This window comes from Condylura cristata, unplaced genomic scaffold, assembly GCF_000260355.1.
Source record: "Condylura cristata isolate star-nosed mole 26May11 unplaced genomic scaffold, ConCri1.0 scaffold00017, whole genome shotgun sequence".
NCBI classification, from domain to species: domain Eukaryota; kingdom Metazoa; phylum Chordata; class Mammalia; order Eulipotyphla; family Talpidae; genus Condylura; species Condylura cristata.
In genome coordinates, this window is record NW_004567118.1 from 8,031,194 (window position 1) to 8,056,108 (window position 24,915).

The following is a 24,915-nucleotide window of genomic DNA, read 5'->3' on the forward strand; positions in this document are numbered from 1 at the left end:
CCCCGTGTGGGTGCGCATGCGTGTTCCCACTTGCCAAGCAGGGATTCCGAGGCCGCTGCTCTAGGTGCTGAGCTGAGCCCCCTTCCATCTCAGGGGTACCAGGTGGGGTGGGAGGGGGATGGGGTGGGAAGCCCTGGTAGGTCTGGCCCTCACACACTTGTCACTGGGGCTCTCTTTTCTCTTCTGGCCAGATCGTGATCTGTGGGGACCCCCAAGCCAAGGACACCAAGGCTCTGTTGCACTGTGTCCACACCATCTACATCCCTAACAAGGTTCGTGTCCTAGCAGGGTCCCACGCTCGGCCTTCCCTGCCCCTGGCTCCTCCCCTTCTTGGTTCCCCAAAACCTCCTCCTCCTGGGGAGAAGAAACCCCTCTTCTGGACCTGCCAGTGTGCCCCAGGTGAGGGTATCCACTCTGTATCCCTTCAGGTGCTGATTCTGGCCGATGGGGACCCCTCCAGTTTCCTGTCCCGTCAGCTGCCCTTTCTGAGTTCCTTGCGTCGGGTAGAAGACAGGGCCACTGCTTATGTGTGGGAGAACCAGACCTGCTCGATGCCCATCACCGAGCCCTGTGAATTACGAAAACTGCTCCACCAGTGACTGCCTCATTCCCCTTTGGGGTGGGGCAGGAGGCGGAGCTTCCCTACTGAGCAGAGACTCCGGCCTTGCAGGGCCCAACAGAACCTGGGGCCGTCCAAGGGCACTCTGTCCCAGGTCTCCTTGGTCATCCTTGCTGCCCTCCCACAGGCACCCACTCACCCTAGAATAAACCTAAGCGTCCTGCGGTAACTCAGGCCTCTGCCATGCTCATGAGGGTAGGGTCTTGGGTGCCATCCTGGGAACCAGCTGCCCAAGCCCCCTTCTGGCCCTGGTGACATCTGAAGGTGGAGGAGGACTGCCAGGGCAGAAGTCAGCTTTGCCTGTGGTTTTCCTTCAGCTTCATATGTCCCTAGGCTGCCCCTGCCTTTACAGGTTCATGCTCACTGCAGCCTGAATGAAACAGAGGGCATGGCCAGTAATGACCAGCAGGAGCTAGGGATATGGGGTGTGGCCTGCCCAGACAGGGTAAGGCCAATGGGAAGAGTCAGAAAGGAGGCTGCCCTACCCTTCTGTTATCACTTCCTATGTTAAGCTGGGATAGAGACAGGGGGATGCTTGAATTTTTCTCAGAATGGTGACATTTGCATATGCTATGGTATATGGTAGCAGCTGCTGTTATCAGGAACCAAAGACATTTTCTTCTGAGCTATCCGTCCAACCCCCAATCTTCCCAGGATGGAGCCCAAGCCTGCCTGCAGGAGGTCATTTTGTCCAGCCCCCCCGTTGCCCTGTAGCCAGGTCAGAGAAAGAACTCTCTTTCACTTGGGGCATTGGTGGAGTTGAAAGTCCTTCTCCAAATCTGAGTCCTTTCTGCTGCAGAGAAATTGTGCCTTCCTGTGGCCACCACCTGTCCTCTTAGTGTTGGGGATACTCACTAGTTCTATCTGTATCAGTGGCCCCCTCTTTCAAAGCAAACCCCATCTAGCGTCCAGTAGGGGGAGGGGCCTGGAAAGCAACCTCTGGGGAAGGGCACAGGGTGATAGAGCTGACAGGCTGGAAGGAGGGGAAGGAGCTCTCTCCCTGGGCTCTTGCTGGGTCTGCTGAGCATGGGTTCCTTCAGAGCCCCAGAGCCAACCAGTGCAAGTCTAGAAGAAGCTGGAGACTGCAGCCCTGCTTGAGGGGGGTGCCAGCAGTGGGGCGGAGTCCGGCAGGAAGGAGCTGGGAGCTAGCCAGACTCACTCCAAGGTCTGTTTAGGACTATGGCGCCACCTGCACATGGTCACAAATAGCTATGCATGGTCAGTGGGACCAGGGTCAGCTTTGTCTGGACAGCTGGGCCCTTAGTACGAGCTATGTACTAATCCCATGTGGAGGGGATTAGGGCTTTGGCCAACAAGGTCAGATGACCCTCCTGGCTAGAACCCACCCTGCTTTGCCAGGAAGTCCACGAACTAGGCAAATGGGTGCATGGACTGGCAGCAGTAAGGAGGGAGGAGAGAGTGTGGTGAAGCACAGGTGGCCTCCTTGGCAGCCCAGGTCTGGCTTTGGAACACTCTGGGCAATGTGCTTGGCCCTGTTGTGTCTGTTGCCCCACTGACCCTCAGGAATGGGGTGCCAATGCAGATGTTGGGCCTCAGATGGCTAGATATTCAAGGCCCAGAGAAGGCAGGAGACTGGCCTGACACTGCTCAGCACACACGGTTCTTTCAGGGTTTTCAGGGTACAATTAAGATCACGAAGGCATCCTCTTCCCTCAGGGACAGACAGGCACAACTGTGAAGGAGGGCCATTTGGCGTCTTCTCCTTCATCCTGCCATCCTTCTGCTCCGTCTCTACTTACTCTGGTACCAAGAACATACCTATGTGGCGATTTTGTAAATCGGTTCAAAGGAAGGAGTTAGGGCTTAAATGTTCTCATGGGAGTGCCCCCGTTTTCTAGAGATGGCAAGCTTAAACATAAGTTTTGCTCAGATGGAATTTTAAATCTGCAGCCTCCCTTCTCCTAGTTCCGGTCTCTTGGGTCTGAGCAGGACTGCCCTGAGACAACCTCCACTCAGCTCCCAAGGCTATCGAGGGGGCGAAATGGGGCAAGTGAGCAGAGTGTCACAGAGGGGAATATTATCTCAGTTCCTGAGGGCCAGCCAGACTGAGGGGAGGGGAGGGCATAAGGAGCGAGGAAGGGCTAAGGGAAAGGCCAGGAGGGAGAGGCTGGCAGAGCAGGCCTGTATGGGAGTTCTCCCTCAAAGGAGATTTAGACAACATTAAGACCTACCTTTATTGGGATAAGGAGGGCAGGTGAAAGGAATTTGTCCTTCTAGTTTCTCTTGCCTGCCTGAGGCAAAAAGGATGCATTAAGTACCCCTTTATGACTGCCACACATTAGGCCAGGCCCTGGTGAGCAGTTTGGCAGGCCACATTGAGACACTCAGTTCGTGAGAAGGGGAGACAACCAGTTCATCCCTACACACACACACTGCAGCCTGGGCCAAGGCTAGAGGGTCCAGACCAATGGTACTCAGTCAGCACCTTGGTACTTAGTAGGTACTGCAACACTTGCTCAAGGTCACAGAGGGGGTGATGTCAGAGTTAAGGCTTAGAAGGCAGGAGCTGAAGAAGGCTCCAGAGCTTCCTTTGCCCTCTCTGTGGGTCCGGACACTCCCTCCACTCTCCCTCAGACTACCAGTGAGCACACTGACTGGTGTGAGTCCTGGTGCTCTTCCCCTGCCAGAATGCCTTCAGTGGCAGGTCTTCCCAGGTCCAGAGCCCAAGGAAGTGGGTCTGTATTTGTCCAGATGGTACATGTGTCTGGCCCCACCCCAGGCCTCCCCTTTCTGGGTATGGTCTGCAACAGAGTTCAGTGCAGAGACAGGTGCTCTGGATGATGGATGAAGGCGTGGAGCCTGCTGACTGCCTGGGAACCTGACCTTTGGGCTGGGAAGTCTCGCTGGCCTCATTTTTCTCCTCTGCAAAGGAAAGGATAGTGAAGCTAGCTAGCTCCTGATGCTAGCCCCCAGGCATCTTGACCCTGTCCGGGAAGGGTAGGCCAAAGGGCAGGCTGCCGACAGACTGGAGGGAAGGTGTCAGACACCTGAGAGCACCATAAATAGGCCCCTCTCCCAGAAGACAGCTAGGAGTTCAAGACTCTAGTGCGGAATGAGAGCAGAGACTCCCGCCAGGAAAGAAAGGCACTTAAGGGAGCTGCTCATTAGCATGAAATGCAAATAAACCCGGCCTCATTTGCACAACTCGGTGCCCGGATTTCGGCGAAAGGGCAGCTAGGGAGGCGACTCGCTGCAGCCACTCTTCCCTCCTGCTGCACTCTCCGCAACCCGCCCAGGAGGGAGCTGAGACACCCACCCCACGCGGCGGGAGGCGCGGAGGTGGCGTGGGTGGCGCAGTCTTGGGAGATCGAAGAACGCCCGGCAGTCGCGTTGGGGGGGAGCGGGTGCGGGAGGTCTTCTGGTTCATCTCTTCGCCTCTCCGCAGTGGCGTAAGAGCCCCGAAGTCTTAGGAGTGGGAATTGACTGACCTGCTTGATTCCGCTGTTGTCTACCTTCCGCAGAGGTCGGGGAAGTGCTAATCCTCGCTGCCCTCCTCGCCCCGCCTCACCCCTACTCCAGCCGTGCTGAGTTCCCGGGGACCCACAGCCTTTTGGGGTGGCCCCGGCTGTGAGAGGGAGCTGGCGCTGATCCTAGGGACTTGGGAAGGTGAGGCGGGGCGAGGCCGAACAGGGGTCTGCGCGTGCGTGTGCGCGAGTGTGAAGCCGCAGACCATCCAGGTCTGACCCGGTAGGTTGGGGGTGTGTGAGTATAGCAACCCCCCGAAGCTCCTGTCCTGCGGTGTCTCGCCATAAGCCATCATGGAACTCTGAGAGAGAGGAACTGAGGCAAAGAGTGCGGGTTTGGTGAGACTTTGCAGTCGGAGTGGGCAAAGCCCAGTTCTGTGCTTACACCCCAGTCACACACTCCAGCCCCTCGCAGCTGCCTTCATGGACGCCTCTTTCAGCTTGGCAGCTGCCTTTGGAGATCCATGTTCTGGATCTGGCGTGACCTGCCCTGGCCACGTGTTTAAGCATGAATCTCTCCCTTGTGGGGGTCTACACTCTCCAAACGATATAGACAGTGGGAGTGAAGCTCAGGGCTGCCAACGAGAGGTCAGGGTCAGCGGGCTAGGGTTAGGAGGTTGGGTCAAAGTCGCAGAAGTGAGCCTGGAAACAGGACCCAGAAGCCCGCCTAGGCTCCGACTGTATCCTTAAGGGCGCCCCCCTCCAACCCTGTCCCGTGGACATCTCGTTCTGTTTCCTCCCCTTCTTCAGTCCGTTCCTAAGTTCAATTCTAGGGTGGGTGATGAATCAGGACAGACGAGGATTTCGTTCTGGAACCCTCATCGCACCCCTCACCCGTAGGCAGGCTGCCTTTCTTCTCCAACCCCGCGCAAAGCTGTGCCTTGCCCTCAAGCTGTCGTCAAATTCAGGGGTCGCTGACCAAGAATGCTTGAAGGCCAACGGCGTTATCCCTGGACCCCGCGCCAAATATTGATTCCCGGGGGCTCCCTCTAGGGGAGTCCCAGAGACCCCAGCGGCCAATAGGAAAGTGGGTTCGGTCTGGGGAGACGTCTAATTGGCTTCGGCTTTCGGGAGCGGACCCAGGGGCAATGGGAGGGGAGAGGGGCGGTCCTGGGCTTTGGGGTGGGAACCGGATTCCAGCTGTGGTTCTCTCCCCCGCCCGCACTGCCACGGCGTCTGGCCAATGAACTATCGCCTTAGGGCCGGCGGCGCGCAGTGATTGGCTGAGAGGCTGGCCGGGGAGAGGCGGGGCCGAGGCTTGAAGTTGGAGTGAGGGATCCAGCTGTGGTGTGCGCCGGGCTCCTCGCCGCCGCTTTCGCTAGCTCGCTCCGCTTCTCGGCCGGAGGAGGAGGCAGTGGCGCCGGCGACAGCTACGGCAGCGGCAGCAACCGCGGCGGCTGCGGCGGCAGCATCTCCGCCTCCCCCCCCTCCCGGGACGGCCCCCCACCATCTCCCCGCCCCTCCCGGACCGTGGGCCCGCCGCGGGGCGGAGGAAGGAGCCGCCCCCCACCCCCTCCAAGCCCACCCCCAAAGAGAGCCCTCCTCCCCTCCCCCAGCTGCCGCTGGCGCGGAGCCGGGACGATGCTGACCCCTTAGATCCAGCTCCAGCTACGCCGCGGGAAGAGGGGCACTCCTCCCAGGACCCCCCTGCCCACCGCCCCCTTTCAATCTTCTCCTCCCGGGGCCGCTTCGCCGAAGGTAGCGCCGAATCTGGCGCCCGGAGCCTGGGCGCGAAGCGAAGAAGCCGGAACAAAGTGAGGGGGAGCCGGCAGGCTGACCCGGGGGTCCCCAGGGGCCCTGGGGAAGCGGGACTTGCTCCGGGCGGGGCTTTACTGCGACCCGGCGCCCGGCGGGCAGCATGCCCCTGCAGGCTGGGGGAGCTGGGCTGAACTGGCCCTCCTGGGGGCTCAGTCTGCGCCCTAGAGCCCCCCTGATGCGACCCCGCCGGGGACCCCCGGTTGCGTGAGGACACCTCCTCTGAGGGGCGCCGCTCGCCCCTATCGAGACCGCCCCGGACCCCGGCTGGCCAGAGGATGGACGAGGAGGAGGATGGATCGGGCGCCGAGGAGTCAGGACAGCCCCAGAGCTTCCTGCGGCTCAACGACCTGTCCGGGGCCGGGGTCCAGCCGGGGCCGGGGTCAGCGGAAAAGGACCCAGGCAGCGCGGACTCCGAGGCGGAGGGGCTCCCGTACCCGGCGCTGGCCCCGGTGGTTTTCTTCTACTTGAGCCAGGACAGCCGCCCGCGGAGCTGGTGTCTCCGCACGGTCTGTAACCCATATCCTCCGGGGCACGGCGGCCGGGCTGGGGGGTCCGCAGGGGGGCGGGCCGCGCCGCTTGAGGGGACCCAAAGCCAGGTGAGTGAAAGTGAGCCTGGAAGGTGGGCCGATGAGAGCAGGGGAGGGGGCGTCAGAGTGGTAGCAGAGACGCGAGCAGATTTGGCCCAGACCCCAGGCCAACCCCACCTTGGTCCACACACCTCAGTACTCCTTAGGGGATTGGGATCCAGGCCAAGAAAAGAGAGACGTGCCCTGCTGGTTTGCAACTGGATGCTCTCCAGATGTGGGCAGGGGAGGGTCGTCATCCTCCAGATGTGGGAAGCTTCGGGAGTCTGGGAGCTCTACTCCGCCTGCCGCCGCCGCCGCCGCCGCCGCCGCCGCCGCGCGTTAGCGAGCTGGGTTTGGTTTCCGAGTTTTGGGGGTGGGGTGGGGAGGAAGCTGCGGGGACGGGGGAGGGGGGTCGCAATCTCTTAGGTACCCCTTCTGCCCCCATTCAAAGTTTGCGGTAGATTCTAGGGTCTGATCCCCGCCCCCATCTGGTCTTTGAGGCTGAGGTTTTCACTGACCCAGAGGGAGATGTTGGGGGGGGGGGCGGGGACCAGGTCCTAAACCCCCACCCCCACCCCGCGGGTTGGAGGCACAACAAGGAGATTCCGGCGGCAGCTGATGTCAGGGGCGCAGAATGAGAACAAGATGTGGTGGAAGGGAAGCTGCCTGCCCCCAGAACTGTAGTAAACCCTTTGGTTAGTAGTCTAGTACCCAGAGTGTCTCCCTTCTCCCCAGTTCTTTATTCAGGGTGCTTAAGATTGGGTTGGGAGTTTTGTGCTGGATTTTTTCTTGTGGAGGGAAAGATTGTGGCCAGGGCTTTGGCAAGAGGGGGATGGGATTAAGCCCATCCAACTAACCCCTCCCCTTCACGAGGAGTGCTCCAGCCTGATGGCAGAGCAGGTATCAAAGACTGCAGCCCTTCAAGAAAGTATTGGGGAGACAGACTGAGCGGGTGCACTGGAGTCCAGTGCCTACTAAGATGGGTTTGTGGGAATGCACGCCCCACATTCTAGGGAGACAGATTTAGCCCTGCTCCCTACCTTTCTGCCCAGATTGGAGAAGTATGGGAGGACCCCCCCCCCACTCTCTCCCCAGGGCCTCTCCACCTCAGCCCCTAGCACAAAGCCCTGCTTGAGTAATGCCAGTCTCCAGGTTCCCGGGTGGGTCCTGCCACTTCCCAGAGGGCATGGGGGGGGGGGTGACACGCTGCCATCCCGAGCCTGGCTGGCTCCTCCCAGCTCCTTCCTCCCAGCTCAGAAGCTCTTTTGGGCCTCAGGTCTCCCATGTAACCCCTGAGAGCCCAGCCTGGACTCTGCTTTGTCGAGGGAGGTGTGGGAAGACTGGTGCCGCCCTCACTCTGCAGCTCTGCTGCCTCTAGTGCGCAAAGCAGGGATGTGAGCTTGGGTCACCCCCAACCCCCACCCTCTCTACCCCATCAGTCTTTGGGAAGTCCCCCGCTTCACACCACCTCACCATTCCCTGCCCCTTCTGCTTTCCCCTCTGAGTAGCAGAAGGAGAGAGGTGGGGCTCAGAGGTCTGTGGACCTGCTGAATAGGCACATCTGGGGTTCCTTCCCTTACCCCCAGCCCCCTTCTCCCCCCTTCTCCAGAGGTGGAGATGGGGAACAATGTCTCTGAGAAGGAGGGGCTCCGGGCATCCCTAACCACTCACCCTCTCCATGTCTGGACAGAAGCACCAGACCCATCTGTTCAGGTGTCCTGGGAAGGAAGAGCGATCTCTCCCTTTCCCTTCCCCTCCACAAAGCCTTGGCTAGCATCTTCCACCTGCCCCACCTCCAAATAAGTAGTACATGGTCTGGGGTAGGCTGCTTCCTTCAAGGTTCTGGGAGGGGGCAAGAAGAGAGGGTTAGGATAAGAGAAGGAAGGTGCTCATCCAGTGCTCATCCTGGGGTGAAGAAGCAGACTGACCCCTGGGCTAGGGGTTCAACATCTCGGGGTCTTTTCAAGCCTTGGAGCCTGGGCTGACTGAAGGGGGTTGAGGCAAGGGGGCACCCAAGCTGCACCCCATCAGAGAGCGAAGCCTGTTTTTTCACTGTCAGAGTGCTTCTGAATGGACTCTTGGGCCTCAGTCTTTCCGCTAGCTCTTTTTTGTATCTGGAAGCCACCCTTGGTCCCACAGAGTCCTCTGAGCCCCCAGGGCCTGAGGTGACTGGGACTCCAGGATTCTTCTCTGCCCCTCCTCCCTTTAAGACAGCCGGTTTCCTAGAGAGGAGATCTAGACCCAGGTGTGTGAGGGTGTGTGGTGTGTTTTGGAGAAAGAGGACAGGAAGAGGAAGATGACTTTCAGGGGTGCATGCTTAGGTCTTGGGGAGACCAGGGGCGCTCACTGACAGCCCATTCAGAGCCAGAAAGGCCCCCCCCCTCCTCGCCTTACAGTGGAGTGCGTTGGACTTTCCAGTATGTGTTTCTTCAAGTGTGAGGGAATGTGCTCCCCCCAACCCCCTTACCCCCCCCAATGTCCCCCCCACACACCCCCGGGAAGGAGATCCTGAGCATTCCCTCTCTGGCTGTTGTGTCACATCTGGAAGTTTGTGTAGGAGTTTCTCCAAGCTCGGAGCCCAGCACAGCTTTTTCTCATTTGGAAATCACAGGCTGGCATTTGGGATGCCGAGAGGGGGAGTGGGAGGGGGGCCAGAGGGGGAGAGGGGAGCTTGCCAGGAGTGGGGGGAGGAGAAGGGGGAGGCCTGAGCAGCCGGAACCCTAATGGCTTCCAGAAGTGAGTGTGAGTATGTGACTGCGTCACTGTGTGTGTCTGAGTGTGTGTGTCTGGAGGGGAGGGGGCGCTAGGAATTTCTGGAGCTTTCCTTGTTGCCGTCCCAGTACCCGAAGTTGCCTGTATCTCTTACCTACAGAGAAATCTCCATTTTGATGCTCAGAGGGTGTATGGGGGGTTCTTTCTGACTCCTCAACAATTCTCTCCTCTTCTTTTCCTGGTTCTGGGAAGAACTGGTGAATTAATGAGAACTGGGGGCCAGAGAACCCCCACAGCACTCTTCTGTTCCTGGTCCATCTTCCTTCTGGGTCACACACCCACTCTGCTCCAGACTGGGGGACTCCCATCACCCATCGTGCCAGTTGGAACCATCCCTGGGATTACCCCTACCACGCAGACCCCCTCACCCTTTGCCTGCTCCCGCCCCAGCTCTCACCCTGCCCTGCCTGCCTCGGCTAGGATGGCGACAGACACAACTGCTCACACATGCAGGCATGTGCGCACGCACACGCATACACACGCACACACACACAGTCACACACGTTTGAATCAGATTTCTGGCCTATTTCCCCTCCCAAAGATTCCAGCGGCCAGCTCTCTTGTGTCTCTGAGTCTCACGTCTCTGTCTCTGGGTGGGGCCGGCTGCCTTTCTTCAGGCTTCAGTTTTTAGTTCAGCTGGAAACCTCTCTCCCACACGCCCACACACTGGAGCGGAGGTGGGGGGACCACTGGAACCTGGCTTGTCGAGCGGGGAATCCCACTTCCAGGCTCCCTCACGGCGGTCACGCTGCCAAGCCCCTGCAGCCCACTCCACCCGGAAAACGCTAAGTTGCATGGACACCAGCCTCTCTGCGGGCCGGGCCGGGCCGGGCCAGGCTAGGGACACAGGACTCCACCTCCCGGTTCGGGCTGGGAGGCCAGGATTCCAGGACCAGGCCTTTTTCCTCCTGGGCATGCCGCAGCCTGATTTCCAGGCTCCTAGTGGAGACCAAGGCGACCTGGGGCCTGCTCCCCTTCTTGGTTGTCATGCCCGGAGTCCCTTACCCCTGGAAGTGCCCCAGCCCTCCTTCCTCCTCTTCCCCTCCCTCTTCCTTACGCCTGGCTACACAAGAGCTCTAGATAAAGCCCCATGGAAAGGACTCAGATAACGTGCTCTAGTTCTGTCTCCTGGAGGGGGAGAGGGGGAGGGAAGTGGGGTTCCTTGCTCTGCCATGTCCTTTTTCTCTGGTTTTGATGGTGGGTTATGGGGAGAAGAAAGATTCCCCCCCTTTTGGGATCCACTCCAGCCCGGACAGTTACCATAGCAACAGCAGACATGTGACTGCACAGGTCTCGCATAGTCACTATGGCAACCAGTGTCCCCCGATTCATTGGTTGCCATGGGGATTTGTCACATGGTTCCCCCCAACCTGATAACCTGTGGGTCTCCTCATTTCCCCTTCCTTGTATGAGGATGAGACAGCAGCTGGGGTAAGGGGAGTTCATGTATGAGGGGTTCCTTTAATTACCATGGCAACAAATCCACACCACCTGGTGACACATCTCCTGTTGTTATGGCAACAGAGGAACATCACACAGTGACATACGGTCATGTTCCCAAGGAAACGAGTCCAACCCTGAGAAGGGTGAAACCCCCCCACCACCACCACCACTATTATTTCTTGGCTCACAGTGTCCCAAATTTTCCTGTGCCTGTCTTCCCTGTCCACTTCCATTTACCTGTAGGGAAGCGGGGAGGTGGAGAGCAGGCAGGATGTACTGGGAGTAAGCTGAATCGCTAACAGAGCACTTGAGAAGAGGCTTCTGTAGTTAAGAGCTGGGGTGAGGTTATTATGACCCTGTAAGAGACTCTAGTCTGAGCATGTGTAAGGTAGGGATAGAGAGGGACACTCCTCCTCCCCCCATAGCTACCATCAATCTGTTACTATCGAGGCAAACAAGGTAGAAAAACATGAATGAGGATTACATCTGACTTCTGGGGAGATAGAGAAATAGGTAGCTTGACTGACTGGCGCATCATTTGTTCATTTCTTCCTGGGTATCGATCACCTACGGCCTGCCAGGTACTCTTCCAGCATGTGCCAGAGAACTCCTGCCCCAGCATGGAGGCACGGGTGACTGTGACATGGTGCAATCACTGCCAGCAGAGGCCTCCAAACAGGTGTGGGGCCCTCCTCCCCCCAGGAGAACTACCCATGTAGCTCCATCTGCTCACACAGGTCCCTTCCAAGACCCCCTTCCCCTGCAGAGGAGAGGAGGGGGCGGGCTGGGGAGAGCAGGCTAGTTCTGGAGGGTAATTGTGTCCTTCCTTTCAGATGATGGCCTCAAGGGAACTCCCTCCTTGTCCCCTTTTTTCCAGAGTAACCCCTGGCTGACCCTCATTCTGGGGAGAGATCCATTGGGCTCTGGCTCCACTCAGGAAAACAGCTCCATGGAAACAGAACACTTTATTTCCCCCTTCCGTTTACTTACCCCCAAAACCTAGAAATATTTTTGTTGTTGTTGTTGTTTTTCTTATTCTGATTGTGAGGCGCTTCGTGCTTAGAAACAGTGCAGTGTCTGGAGTTTCTAAGGTACCTCCTTGTGGGAAGGTGTGCGAGTCTGAGAGGAAAGGGCCTGGGTGACAGAGAGATGGGGTGAGAGGCCTGTGTGGTGACTGAGGGGGTCATGGGTTCCCGGAGAGGATTTGGGGTCTGAGGTTCAGGACAGAGATGGGGTATGGCTGGGAACAGCTGGAAGAGAGCCCTTAGGTCTCTGGCCAAAGTCTTCTCACTCCAAAAGTGAGATTACAGCAGGAAGATTCTGTCTGTTCCCTCTCACCCCACTGATCCTGGCGGGTGGTCGAGCTGCCACGACCCCCTCACTTCCACTTCCCCATTTTCCCCTGTCCACTGGTTTCGAGCCTCTTTACTGCCCACCCCTCTCATGGTTTCCTTGAGGAAAGGGTCCTTGGTCACTCATCTGTGTGTCTGGTCCCCAGAATCTAAAGGTTTTAGAAGCCATTTTGTACATTCTCCTGCTGAGTGGCCGGAAGTAACTGTTTAATAAAATTCACTCTGTAGAGAGATTCGGGGTTTAGAAAGACTCCCCGACTCCTTGCCACCGAATCTGTTTCGGGGGGCCCAGGCTGGGGCTCTGCTGGTTGTCTTGATGGCTGCGTGGTCTCTGTGTCCACGCTGTGTGAGTCGGGGGTTTGTGTCTAGCATGGGGCCTGGCTCGTCCTAGGTGCTCTTATTTAGTGGGTGAACATACGTAGAGGCCATCTGAGGGCTCTGAGAGGCCAGAGACGCAGCCGGTGGGCGAGGCAGCCTGGGCCCCGCGCTGTGGTGAGGGCACACTGTCCTTTGGGATGGTCACGAGAGGTCCTTCCCGCACGCCTGAGTGACCGTGGAAGCAGCTGTCCCAGATCAGGAGCGCAGGCTCCTCCTGGCTGCCCCGGTGACCTTCAGCGTGTGACTCCGGCTCTCTGGGCCTCAGTTTCCTTGGGTTCTGGAGTCTTCACGGGGCTGTGGTGAGTCTCGAGTGGGGCTCAGCGTGAAGGTGTTTGGTAAGCTGTGAGGCAGGCACAATCCGGCTTTAGGTTTGTGTCACACATTCACATACATGATCTCATTTGCTTCTCACATCTTCCCTGGGAGGTAGGGAGAACAGAATTCAGATTCAGCAGCAAACTCGGTGGCTGGCATTTCCACAAGCACGATTGATTCCTCCCCCAAATGGCTTGTGCAAACAGGGTGTTTGTGGTTTTTCTGCCTTCACAGAGGAGGAGTCTGGGTCCAGAGAGGCGAGGTGGCTGAGGTGGACGGGGCCTGGGGCTGACTGACATGTAGGCTGGGCCCTTGCGTGGTCCTGGGTCATCTCAGCTGGGTTTGGGAGGTCACGGGCAGGGGTGGGGGCCAGGCTCCAGCGCTGGCCAGCTGTTTCCTTGACCTCCCGGCTACCTGGTTCGAGCGCATCAGCATGTTGGTCATCCTTCTCAACTGTGTAACACTGGGCATGTTCCGGCCATGTGAGGACATTGCCTGTGACTCCCAGCGTTGCCGGATCCTGCAGGTGAGCACAGGTGGGGAGGGCGGAGGGTTGGCAGCGACACTGCCTAGCACCCCTGACTCCTCTGCACTGCCCCCACTGGTGGGGGTGGCCTGGGGGATGGTGGTGGTGTCCCCGCATCCCTTCTCAGTTTCAGCAGCTCTCATCCCCACATCAGGCCTTTGATGACTTCATCTTTGCCTTCTTCGCGGTGGAGATGGTGGTAAAGATGGTGGCCTTGGGCATCTTTGGGAAAAAGTGTTACCTGGGAGACACCTGGAACCGGCTCGACTTTTTCATCGTCATTGCAGGGTGAGGGCCTGGACTGGCGGTCGGGGAGCAGTGGATCGGATGGTGCCTTCCCCCACCACACCCCACTTAGGGCGCAGCTTTCTCCCCACTCTGCTCTGAAATCCCTCACCCCTCCAGTTGTACCTCCTCTGTTTGCTCTCTCCACCTGGCTTGGGGGGGACCGTGCTCCTGCAGAGAGCCCGCACTTAGGGCCCCCGGGGGGGGGGAGGAGGGGAGCCCCAGGTTGTGCCGCCTCCTGTGGTTGGTTCCCCACTGACCTGTTTTGACCCCCACGGTGGCCTCAGACTCAAAGGGCCTCCCTTTGGGCCTCTCCCCGCAGGATGCTGGAATATTCGCTGGACCTGCAGAACGTCAGCTTCTCAGCTGTCAGGACAGTCCGTGTGCTGCGACCCCTCAGGGCCATTAACCGGGTGCCCAGTGAGTGATCCTCCTCCCCCCACCACCCTCAGCCCCTAGACAGAGAGCCTCGAGAGGAAATATGTACATGTCATGCCCCACCCCGCCTCCCGGTGCTCATGGACCTCGTTAGGGCCTGGCACTCTGAGGCAGATTGTCAGGGAATGGCCAGGGTCTCTGTAACCAAATGGCACCCTACAGCACTGAGGGAGCCGGGTGGGAACGCCCCGTCTCATCGTAGCCTGGTTTTGGGTGAGTCTCAGAAATGTCTCCGGTGATCCCTTCCCATCAGCTAGATGGCCACTGTCTCCCCGGGACTAAACAAAGGTGGTGGGCCCAGGGTGGTGGGCAGGCGAAGTGGGAGGGCTCCTTTTGGCCAGAACAGCCTCTCCTGTGCTCTGGTTCTTACTGGGGAGACCACACTGGCCGCGCTGAATGTGACTTCTGAGACAAGGCCTGCTCAGGCCTCACCCTCCGGCTGTGTCCCCTGCTCCTTCCTACCCCCTTCCAGCCCATTGCAGCAACTGACTGCCGGGGCCATTATCTAAATTAAACCGCATTGGTTTCCCGAGCCAGCGGAGCTTTGGCAGCTCAAGCTCCCCTACATGCTGCTCCCCCCCTTACTCAGGCCCCCTTTGCGATCCCCAACCTACACAAACTGCTGATGGTCTCTGCTTGCATCCTAGGGGTGGGGGAGTGGGTGAGGGCATGTTTCTGGGGGCTCTGTGCCTGATGCAGGAGAAGTGTGCCTGTAAATGTGTGTGTGTGTGTGTGTGTGTGTGTGTGTGTGTTACAGAGAGGGGGGGGGATGTGGCTGCCTCAGTGGTAGGAGCTGCCTCCCGTCCCCCAGGTGCTGGGGTGCTTTTGTGTATGTGGGAGCTCCAGAGGAAGGCATGCCTTCGCCTCCGCTCCCGCCCAAGGTGATGGCTGGCAGATTTATAGGCCTCCGTCTAACCACCGGTGTAATTCCCTTAATGCAAACCCTGAGGAATTGATCTCTGTTGGAGCTCAGAGGTGCAGGGGGGAGCGGCTGGCGGTGGGGGAGCGGGGCTGACTGAGAAGATGGGGCTGGAAGGTGGGGGCAGGGTGGCTGTAGTTACCAAGAAGGTTAATTAGCTGCTGCTTAGAAGCTTTGTCCCTAGAGGGGTCAGGGACTCAGGAGTGACACTCCGGGGGTCAGAACCAGTCTTTAGAGGTCATGTGCTTGACAAGGTAGTGGTCTGGGGGCTGGCTCAGAACACGTGGCTGATTGGAGCCTAGACCTGGAGTGGGAGGGAGGGTGGTTTCTCAAATAGGACTGTTTGGGGTAGGCCATCGTGGCTTTCCCGAGCCGGTTGATGAATGGTCACCTGAGAAAACAGCCTTGTGTTTCCTTAGGGCCTGATTTGGGGGATCTCGACCAAGCAGAGAATAGACTCAGGGCAAGGGGTTCAGAACCACGGTGAAACAGAGGGCATCTTGGCCCTTACTCAGGAACAAGCTGTCAAAGTGAGGTTCCTGCCTGCTGTAGTCCCACCAGAGTTCTCTGCCTCAGTTTCCCCAGTAATGATAACTCAGAGAGGCCATGTGTCTCTCTGGTATGTGTGTGTGTCTGGTGTGTGTGCACCTGCACAAAGAACGCCTGGTTTTAACTCCAAGCGCCCACCTTTGAGCAGCTCTGTGATACTAGACAAGTTTTGTCAGTTCCCTGACTTCCATCCTCATTGTAAATTGGGGGCGATGTCATCTGGCTATGACAATGTTGAGACGCTTAGTGGGATGCCAGTGCAGGAAAGCTCTGGAAACCACGGGCTTGTTGCTGGTGACGCTGTGTGCTGAGGCGCCGGTGGGCGGGGAGGGAGAGCCGGTGGTCGGGCGAGCCTGTAGGGCTCAGGGCCTGCTGGGGCCCTGCAGAGTTAGGGGTGTGTCTGTCAGTCTCCCCTCCAGCTTGAGCCGGGCGTTCTAGCCTCGGAGGCCCTGGGGCCCCCTTCGGGAGCACCGCCAGGCCTGGCAGCCAGCCTAGCCCGGCCAGCCCGGCGCCCCCAGCGTGGCTTCTGCCCCCACAGGCATGCGCATCCTCGTCACACTGCTGCTGGACACCCTCCCCATGCTGGGCAACGTCCTGCTGCTCTGCTTCTTCGTCTTCTTCATCTTCGGCATCGTCGGCGTCCAGCTGTGGGCAGGGCTGCTTCGCAACCGATGCTTCCTGCCGGAGAATTTTAGCCTGTGAGTGGCGCACAGCCTGGGGGTGACCTGGGGTGCTTGTGGGGCTGGGGCCTTCCTCACTGCCCGTTGCTTTGGACTTATCCATCCTCCTATGGGACACAGGACTGGTTCTGCCATAGGAGTTGCCTACTGGAGTTGCTTGGGGTGTTGAAAACTTACTTGGGCTTGGGTTGTACCCCCACAGATTCTGATCTCATTGCCTTGGGGTTCATCCTGGGTGTGGGGATGTTTAAAAGCTCCTTTGTGACCTTGATGTGCCACCACATTGGAAAACCACTGTTCTCGCATGTGGCCTCCCAGGGTCCCGCCTGGAGCGTCACACTCCGTCCTCATGCTGCCAGCGTCTCCCTCGATGCCCACGGTTCCCTGCCCCTGCCCAGTGCTTGCCTGGACTCTGCTGCCCTGCCTGCTTCCCCGGCATGCCTGCGGGGACCCCAGCTCCGCTTTCCTGGGCCTGTCCCTGGAGAGCCCTGCTAGCCTCATCCCTTCCCCTCCCCAGCCCCCTGAGTGTGGACCTGGAGCGCTATTACCAGACCGAGAATGAGGACGAGAGCCCCTTCATCTGCTCCCAGCCACGTGAGAACGGAATGAGGTCCTGCAGGAGCGTGCCCACCCTGCGAGGGGAGGGCGGCGGCGGCCCCCCCTGCGTCCTGGACTACGAGGCTTACAACAGCTCCAGCAACACCACCTGCGTCAACTGGAACCAGTACTACACCAACTGCTCGGCCGGGGAGCACAACCCCTTCAAGGGCGCCATCAACTTCGACAATATCGGTTACGCCTGGATCGCCATCTTCCAGGTGGGGCAGCCGGACACCGGAGCCTCCCCAGAGCACAAGCGCCGGACGCAGTCCAGGCGTGGAGCGGTCCACCTTGGGTGGGATGGGGCCAGGGCCTCTGGAGGAGACTGCAAGGGGGCTTTAGGGCGCCCAGCGTCAGCCTGCCCTCTGCAACCTCCCCAGGTCATCACACTGGAGGGCTGGGTCGACATCATGTACTTTGTGATGGATGCTCATTCCTTCTACAACTTCATCTACTTCATCCTCCTCATCATCGTGAGTGACTCCTCAGGCCACTGTGGGGATGGGGGGAGGGGCTCGGGAAACAGGGTGGGGGGACCAGAGAGGGTAAGTGTTGCCTGGTCCAAAGTTGCTCATTCTCAGGGCAAGTCCCGTAGAGATGCAGCAGCAAGGGGCATGTGGTGAGGGTCAGGAGGAAAGCCAAGGTCAGGGCTGACTGTGCTGGTGATGCTGTTGACCACCGCCAATGACCTTGGGCTGTTCATCCCCTCTGGGTCCCCAGGTTCCAGGCCTGGCCTCTGACTCTATCAGTGAAATGAGTGTTGCTCAGGCTTGGGTGATACTCCCCCTCACCCCCCAGGGGGCATTTGGAAATGGTAAGGGGTGTTTTTGGCATTTTGCTGGGGCTCGGGGGAAGGAGGGGTGTTAAACTGTCTGCAAACCAAGAATATTCCACCCCAAATTATTTTCATTTGGTGTTGAGAAACCCCACGTGATTCGTTCCTTCCTTCTCCGTATTTCCATTTCCCAGACTTTTCGAGGGCAGAAGACAGAGAGAGAAGTAGCAATATTTCATAGTTCTAATCACTACCATTCATAACTAATAGCTTAGCTGCTTCCACTTATTTATCATGCTACTTATTATGCTGATATTTATCGAGCACTTACTATGAGCAAGCCCCTTTCTAAGTGCTTCTTATGTGCCGGTGCATTTAATCCTCACACGATCCTGGGATTGTCTCCATCTTACAGATGAGGGAACTGATGTGTTTCCTCATTTGTCTGACCCCGTCCCGTGCTTTCATGCACAGCGGATTCATCTGGGCAGAGTTAGGGGTGGTGTGTGCCGTAACATCTCTCTGCTTGTCCTCACACCCCCTGTGAGGTGGGGGAGTTCAGGGATTGTGACTTCAGCCCCCAAAGGAGAGCCCTGCGCCTCAGAGGGATCGGTCACTGGGCTAAGTATGTAGCTGGAGCTGAGAATGCAGCCCAGACTGTGAATTCCAAGTCCAGCCCTTTTTCCATGTCACCAAGGGGCCAACGGCAGAGCCAGCTAGAAGGACAGATGTTGAGAGATTTCAGATCCACTCAGGACCTAAGACAACACCAAAGAGCGGCAGAGATAGTCCTTTGTGAGTGGGTGATAGACAGAGGGCAGGCCCTGAGAGAAAGCCAGTCCTGCAAGCCAGCCCCTCCCGGCACTGCCACCTTCGCTGGGGCGGAAGGGTGGCCAGGCTCGGGGCCTCTTCCCATCCACACTGTCCCCGGGGTGAGGACAGGACCAGCAGAACCAGCGCCTCAGGGAAGCTGATCTCTCTTCATTATGCTGCTCTCCTTAGGCTGGGGGAGGGAAAGGAAGCAGACAGGGAGGTAAGGGGCCTAGTTTCCACCCTCCCACACACCCCCCTGAAAAATCTTTCCAAACAGCTCTCTGGAATCACACTAGTGAAGCTAATTATCATAATTACTAGGACACAATCTAGAAAAAAAATCTGCTTTGTCACCATAAATATTCATTTCCTTCATTCTGGATTGTTGTCCTAGTAATGGCCACTCCTGGGTCCTAGAGAAATTGAGGTGAGGAAACAGGGCTAGGGCAGAGTGGCACCCCGGTTCTCTGCAGCGTTCAGGGTTCAGCCCATCACCCACATGGTGTGGACAGAGGCAGGAAGAAAAGGGATTCAAGCAATGGTCATGAGATAATGAGGCCCCATGGTTCAGGGTGTCACTCAAAGTCACGCAGCCGGAATTGAGACTGGAAGCAGGAGTCTTGTGAACAGAGTTTTGGCTGAGCTCTCCAAGCCTCACCGTGAAAGCTCCATCTCCCCAAGATCGCATTCATTAATTAACACAGCCTTCTTGACTCATAATGGGAAATGGGGAGAGGTGCCCAGCATCTCCATGGTTGGCACGTGTGGGGGCAGGGAGCCTGGGAGGTTTCACTGCAGGCTAGCATCGTCATCACTAGTCATCCGGGGACCCCAAAGAGCCTGGTTCAGCTCTCAGCTTTGCTGTGCTTTCCTTAGCTGAATGATCTTGGGCAAGTTCCTTGACCTCTCTGAGCCTCAGTTTCCTCACCTGTCAGTTTAGATTATAAAACTGTCCCGTCCCGAGACTGTCAAAAGGGTAAGATGAGATAATGCTTGGACCGTGCGTGGGCCCAGTGCCCGGCGTGTGGGATGCACTAGTACGCGGTGGCCGGCTTTGGGGTCCCCTTCTCTTCAGGACGTCTCCTCTTCCTGTCCCCACCCCCAACAGGTGGGCTCCTTCTTCATGATCAACCTGTGCCTGGTGGTGATCGCCACGCAGTTCTCAGAGACCAAGCAGCGCGAAAGCCAGCTGATGCGGGAGCAGCGTGTGCGGTTCCTGTCCAATGCCAGCACGCTGGCCAGCTTCTCGGAGCCGGGCAGCTGCTACGAGGAGCTGCTCAAGTACCTGGTGTACATCCTCCGGAAAGCAGCCCGCAGGCTGGCCCAGGTCTCCCGGGCAGTGGGTGTGCGGGCCGGCCTGCTGAGTAGCCCAGCCCCCCACGGGGACCAGGCGCCCCAGGCCAGCGGCAGCCGCTCCTCTGTCCACCACCTGGTGCACCACCACCATCATCACCACCACTACCATCTGGGCAACGGGACGCTGCGGGGGCCCCGAGCCAGCCCAGAGATCCGGGACAGGGATGCCAGCGGGTCGCGCCGGCTCATGCTGCCACCACCCTCGACACCCGCCCTCTCCGGGGGCCCTCCAGGGGCTGCAGAGTCCGTGCACAGCTTCTACCATGCTGACTGCCACTTGGAGCCCGTCCGCTGCCAGGCGCCCCCTCCCAGGTCACCATCCGAGGCATCGGGCAGGACTGTGGGCAGCGGGAAGGTGTACCCTACTGTGCACAACAGCCCCCCACCAGAGATGCTGAAGGAGAAGGCACTGGTCGAGGTGGCCCCCACTTCTGGCCCCCCCGCCCTCACCAGCCTCAACATCCCACCAGGGCCCTACAGCTCCATGCACAAGCTGCTGGAGACACAGAGTACAGGTGAGAACTCTGGGCAAGGGCGTAGGGGTGCCCCCGGCCTGGACCCGGGTGGTGTCCCAGAGAGGACAGGGGTCTGGAGCCAGAAGGAGTGGACTTGGGAGTCCCACCCTGCCACTGTAGCCTTGAGACCCTCAGTGAGTCACTTCCTTGAACCTTAATGTTCTCATCATTTAAAAAGGACTCGTGCTTCCAGCTATTGTAATAATAGCAGTGACTGTCATGCAGTGAGCATCTGCTCTGTGCTCTCGCAATAGTGTCTGATGGTTGCTGAAAGGTTGCTGTGTGCCTGTCACATGCTTTGCAGCAAAACCCCACTGGATCCTCGCACAGCTTAAGGTGGTCAGCTTTCTTATCATCCTTGGCTTACTGATGAGAAAGAGCGGGCTTGGAGAGGTGGTGTGACTTGTCCAAGGTTGTGCTTTTAGAGAGGGCTGGACGCAGGGTGACTCAGGCAGGCGAGTGGGTGACCGTGGGCAGCTCCATGTCCCATACTCCAGAGGCTCTTGTAAATGCAAGTTCTGTTCCCTCACCCCAGGGCGACGGGGTCTGGAGCAGCAGGCTCTCTGGGGGACAGCTGGGGTCACGGGGGAGCGAGACGCTCGTGTCCTGTGGGTAGACTCCTGCGCGGACAGACTCGTTGCAAGCCGCAGCCCAAGGCCTGTATTTCAGGAAGGAGGCGCACGTGGGAGAAGCGGGATATTTGTGGGCTGTTCAGCGGGCATGTGGGCTGGAACAGGAAGATGCCATCGCAGAACTCGGTGCTCAGGCTTCTTGTAGCAGCTTTCCCACTAGCCTGCCATGGGACTGGAGTGCGCATACATGTTCTTCCTGTGGAGGAGGCCGGGCCTGGGACCATTGTTGTCACTGACTTGCTGACGACCGCCTGGGTGTAGCCGCACCCCAGGGAAGCCATTGTGGATTCCTCTGAGGGGCTGGGTCCTAGCCAGGTGCCTTCATGTCCCTGCTGTCCCTGGGGAGTCTCTGAGGGCCCTTTGAGCTCTCAGGCTCTGATCACAGTGGGGCTTAAGAGGACATTGGCATGTTGGGCTAGGTCACTGTGCATGTTCGAGCATCCCCATGTGTGCGTGTGTGCACGATGGTGGCCAGTGTGTGCTCAGGTGTGCAATTCTGGTGTCCAGGTGCATGTGTGTGCCCTGCTTGTGTGTGTCAGGGGTGTGTGTCAGGCCCGTGGGTGCATGTGTCTGGCACACATGCTTTGTGATAGACACGCGTTTGTGCATACCAGTGTTTCTGCACATGTATGTGTGGTGTGAAGATCTCCCTGTGTGCCCATAGCGTGTGTGTGTGCAAGGGTGTCAGGGCACGTGGGCGTGTGTCGTGCACGTACATAGGCACATGTGTGTGCCCTAAGGAGCCTTTGGAAAGTGCCACTCAGGAGTGTCGATGCTGCTGGCTGATCTGGGAAGGAGACATAGTTGTGGGTCCAGGCTAAATGCGCTTTGAACATGGGTGCTCAGAGGAAGTCAAGGCCACAAACGACCCCTAGGACACACAGCCATGACTGCCGGTGGGGTGCTCTTGGCACCCTATTTTGTTATTCAGGACCAGCCCTATTACAGGGCATTCAACCCCTGGCCCACTCAGTCCCCATCACCCCCATCATTGTAACAACCCCAGACTCCATTCTGGGGGAAGGGCTGCCTCAAATAAGAAACCCCGGAGCCTCCAACCTCTCCCCTCCTACCGCAGGCACCTGCCAAAGCTCTTGCAAGATCTCCAGCCCGTGCTTGAGAGCGGACAGTGGCGCCTCTGGCCCCGACAGCTGCCCCTACTGTGCCCGGGCAGGGGCAGGGGACGTGGAGCTCACCGGCCCCGAGGCGCCTGACTCCGACAGCGAGGCGGTGTACGAGTTCACGCAGGACGCCCAGCGCGGCGACCTCCGGGACCCCCACAGCCGGCGGCGGCGGAGCCTAGGGCTGCACGTGGAACCCAATTCTGTGCTGGCCTTTTGGAGGCTGATCTGTGATACCTTCCGGAAGATCGTGGACAGCAAGTATTTTGGCCGGGGAATCATGATCGCTATCCTGGTCAACACTCTCAGCATGGGCATCGAATACCATGAGCAGGTAGGGGCTTGGGCCAGGGCGGAGCTCCTGACGGCGACTTCTGCTTGGGGCTGGAGACCCTCAGCCCTCCTCCCCTCCCACCCCTGCCTCTAGTTCCCTCCACAGGCTGCCAGCCTGCCAGGCCGGGAGGAGGACAGGCAGGCGACGCAGCAGTGCATGGGGACTCCTGGGAGGGTGAAAGCCAGTGAAGTCACTCTGAGAGTGGACGTTGCTGGGATAGTGTCAAAGCCTGCTCATCAGGGAAGGCTTCTCGGAGGAGGCAGGGTTGAAGGATGTGAAGGCTTTGGATGCAGGCACAGCCGCTTTAGAGAGACAAGTGAGTGGATGAGATCTGGGACCTTGGAAAAGAGAAGGGGGAAGGGAAGGAGTTGGGGACCTAGGCTCAGTGCTGGGTCCCCCAGCATCCAGCTGATTTTGTATTAGGGGTTGGATGACTGCAGGCAGGATGGGGTGTGTGGTCGGGTGAGGAGCGGTGGCTGCATCTGCCTGGTAGGCAGATCTGTGGGAGGGACCTGGCCCTGGTCTTGGCTCTGGGCCTCGCTGTGAGCGGGCAGGCGGCGTGGATGAGAGCGCCCAGCAGGGTGAGGGGACTTGAAATCATCGCGTTTGAGGAATCGTTCTAAGAACTGGGATATTTAGTCAGGAGAAGAGGAGGCTCAGCAGGGACAGGAGAGCTGTCTCCAAATATTTGAAGGGCTGTCATGTGAAAGAGGAAGCAGGCTTGTTTTGTGGGGCCTATGGCTGCAAGCAACGGGATCTGGGCAGAGGGGAGGAAGCTCTCTCTCTCTCTGTCTCTGCTGTGCAAAGGCAGAAAGGGCCATAGTGGGGCTCCCTTTCTCGCCCCCCACTAGCTAGGGGCCAAAGCAGGCACCATGCGGCGTCCTAACCGGGCTTGGGTTCCTTCCAGAAGTCAGCTCTTCCCTTTAGTTGACCTTCCAGGTGACCCCTTAGCTGATTCTCAGAGGAGGGAGGCAGCCACCAGGCACGTGCTGCAGTTCCCAGACCTCTGTGTGCGTCTCTCCTCCGGGGGGGGCCCCTAGGGCTGAACTGAGCTTTCCTGGCATAGGCCTGAGCCAGGACACCTCCCAACCGCCCAGTCTCGGGGGAGGCATGGGGGTCCAGAAGTGTGGAGAGGGCAGGAACGGGTGTGGGCAACGGGGCAGAGCCTTCCCTTAACTGGGCAGGGCCCAGGAACCCCTAAGGGGAGGCAGAGGGGGAGCTCTGGGGCAAGTCTGGGGAGCACAGATCCAAGTGTGAGCTGGAGCAGGATCCCCTTTTCAAGGGGACCCAAAGACCCCCACCCCACCTCATAGTGGTCTATATCATGAGTTTTGGAAGCCCTCTGCTCTGCTGCCCCCTCAGCCTGGTGCACCCCAGCCCCGCTCCCAACAGGATCATTCCATGTCGGTTGGCACCTTGTCCCCTTCCGGATGCCGCTCCCCACCCCTGCCAGTTATGGACGGGAGGTGCGGGGGGGGGGCTGGCCTCTGGCTGCTGTGCCAGCAGGTGGGGTGAATGGCACTGTGTGGTGGGTGTGCTGTGTCTAGGCGCCTGGGGTGTGGGGGTGTGTACACAGGCCTGCTCAGCCAGCCTCCTGGGGAGAGGTGTTCTGCCAGCATTTTGTGCTGCGGGGAGCCTGGGGGGTTGGGGGTACGGCCCCTAATCTCTTCACCCAACTCCCAGAGCCTGAGCCTTGGCCTTCGGTCCCTCACCCTAGCTCTGCTCATGATCAGATGTCTTGTTCAAGGGGCTTCCTGGGCATTGGGGGAGGGGCTGGTGTGCCCAGCAGTCCCTACCTGGGGGGCTGCTGCTGGTAGAGGCTTGACTGAGATGGAAAGAAGCTGAGTCAGGGACCAAGGGCAGATAAAGCTGCAGCAAGAGGGCTTTCAGTTAGACGACAAGAAGGGTACCCCTGGGGGGAAGATGCATCAGTCGTGTCTGCAGCTCTGCTTACCTGAGTCCCAGGAAAAGGCCCCTCAGCCCTCGGTCTCACAGTCTCCCCACTCGGTGGTGGCACAGTGTCTGCCCCAGGGGGGAGTTTGTCCCAATACCTGGCTGCTGAGGTCCCTCAGGAGAGAGTGGGAGTCCCCAGCAGGCCGGCAGATGACTGACTGCTGCTGGGCGGGCTCAGGGCTGGGTGTAAGGAGCCCCAGAAGCAGCCATGCCCTGTGCTTGCAGGCACTGCAGCGTGAACGTCCCGCCATCTGGGCCCCAGAGCCTGAGAGGCTGGGGGGCGGAGGGGGGCCAGCGCGGAGATGCGGGGGCTGAGACAGAGACGCGGAGGGGAGATGGAGACGTGCAGGGAGACAGAGATAAAGATGGGAGACAGAAGAGAGGTGGAGGCCGGGGCAGGGGCAGGTGTGAAGCCAGACGGGGAGACACCAAAGAGATAGACTGGGGCATGGGGGGACCAGCAGGGAGGAGGCAGACGGATGGAGACACAGAGACACAGGGGTGATGGAGACAGAGGCTACCGGGAGGCCTAGAGGCAGCTCCAGGCGCGAACAAGGGCAGAGCCGGTCCGGTCGGGCAGGCGGGAGAGGAGAGGCCACGGGAGAGGGGAGGCTGGCAGAGGAGAGGCCTCGGCAGAGGGGAGGCTGTGGGAGAGGGGAGGCGGCGGCAGGGGGGAGGCTGCGGGAGAGGGGAGGCCGTGGGAGAGGGGAGGCCGCGGCAGAGGGGAGGCC

At 59.0% G+C, this 24,915-nt stretch overlaps 2 protein-coding genes across 29 annotated transcripts in view; both read left to right on the forward strand.

The window, feature by feature from the left end:
• Positions 1 to 788, forward strand: part of SPATA20 (spermatogenesis associated 20) — a 6,915-nt gene extending 6,127 nt beyond the window's left edge. The window contains exons 14-15 of the mRNA XM_012726345.1: positions 192 to 272; positions 429 to 788. Coding sequence (XP_012581799.1) covers positions 192 to 272; positions 429 to 599 — 252 coding nt within the window. The 3' untranslated portion in view covers positions 600 to 788. The remainder of the gene's footprint in view (positions 1 to 191; positions 273 to 428) is intronic.
• Positions 789 to 6,137: 5,349 nt separating this feature from the next.
• The window catches only part of CACNA1G (calcium channel, voltage-dependent, T type, alpha 1G subunit), a 59,000-nt gene continuing 40,222 nt past the window's right edge, over positions 6,138 to 24,915 (forward strand). For all 28 annotated transcript variants that reach the window (XM_004684351.2, XM_004684344.2, XM_004684347.2 and 25 more), the window contains exons 1-9: positions 6,138 to 6,379; positions 13,103 to 13,214; positions 13,369 to 13,502; positions 13,822 to 13,919; positions 15,944 to 16,103; positions 16,603 to 16,903; positions 17,066 to 17,158; positions 19,382 to 20,144; positions 21,855 to 22,231. In XM_004684351.2, coding sequence (XP_004684408.1) covers positions 6,138 to 6,379; positions 13,103 to 13,214; positions 13,369 to 13,502; positions 13,822 to 13,919; positions 15,944 to 16,103; positions 16,603 to 16,903; positions 17,066 to 17,158; positions 19,382 to 20,144; positions 21,855 to 22,231 — 2,280 coding nt within the window. The remainder of the gene's footprint in view (positions 6,380 to 13,102; positions 13,215 to 13,368; positions 13,503 to 13,821; positions 13,920 to 15,943; positions 16,104 to 16,602; positions 16,904 to 17,065; positions 17,159 to 19,381; positions 20,145 to 21,854; positions 22,232 to 24,915) is intronic.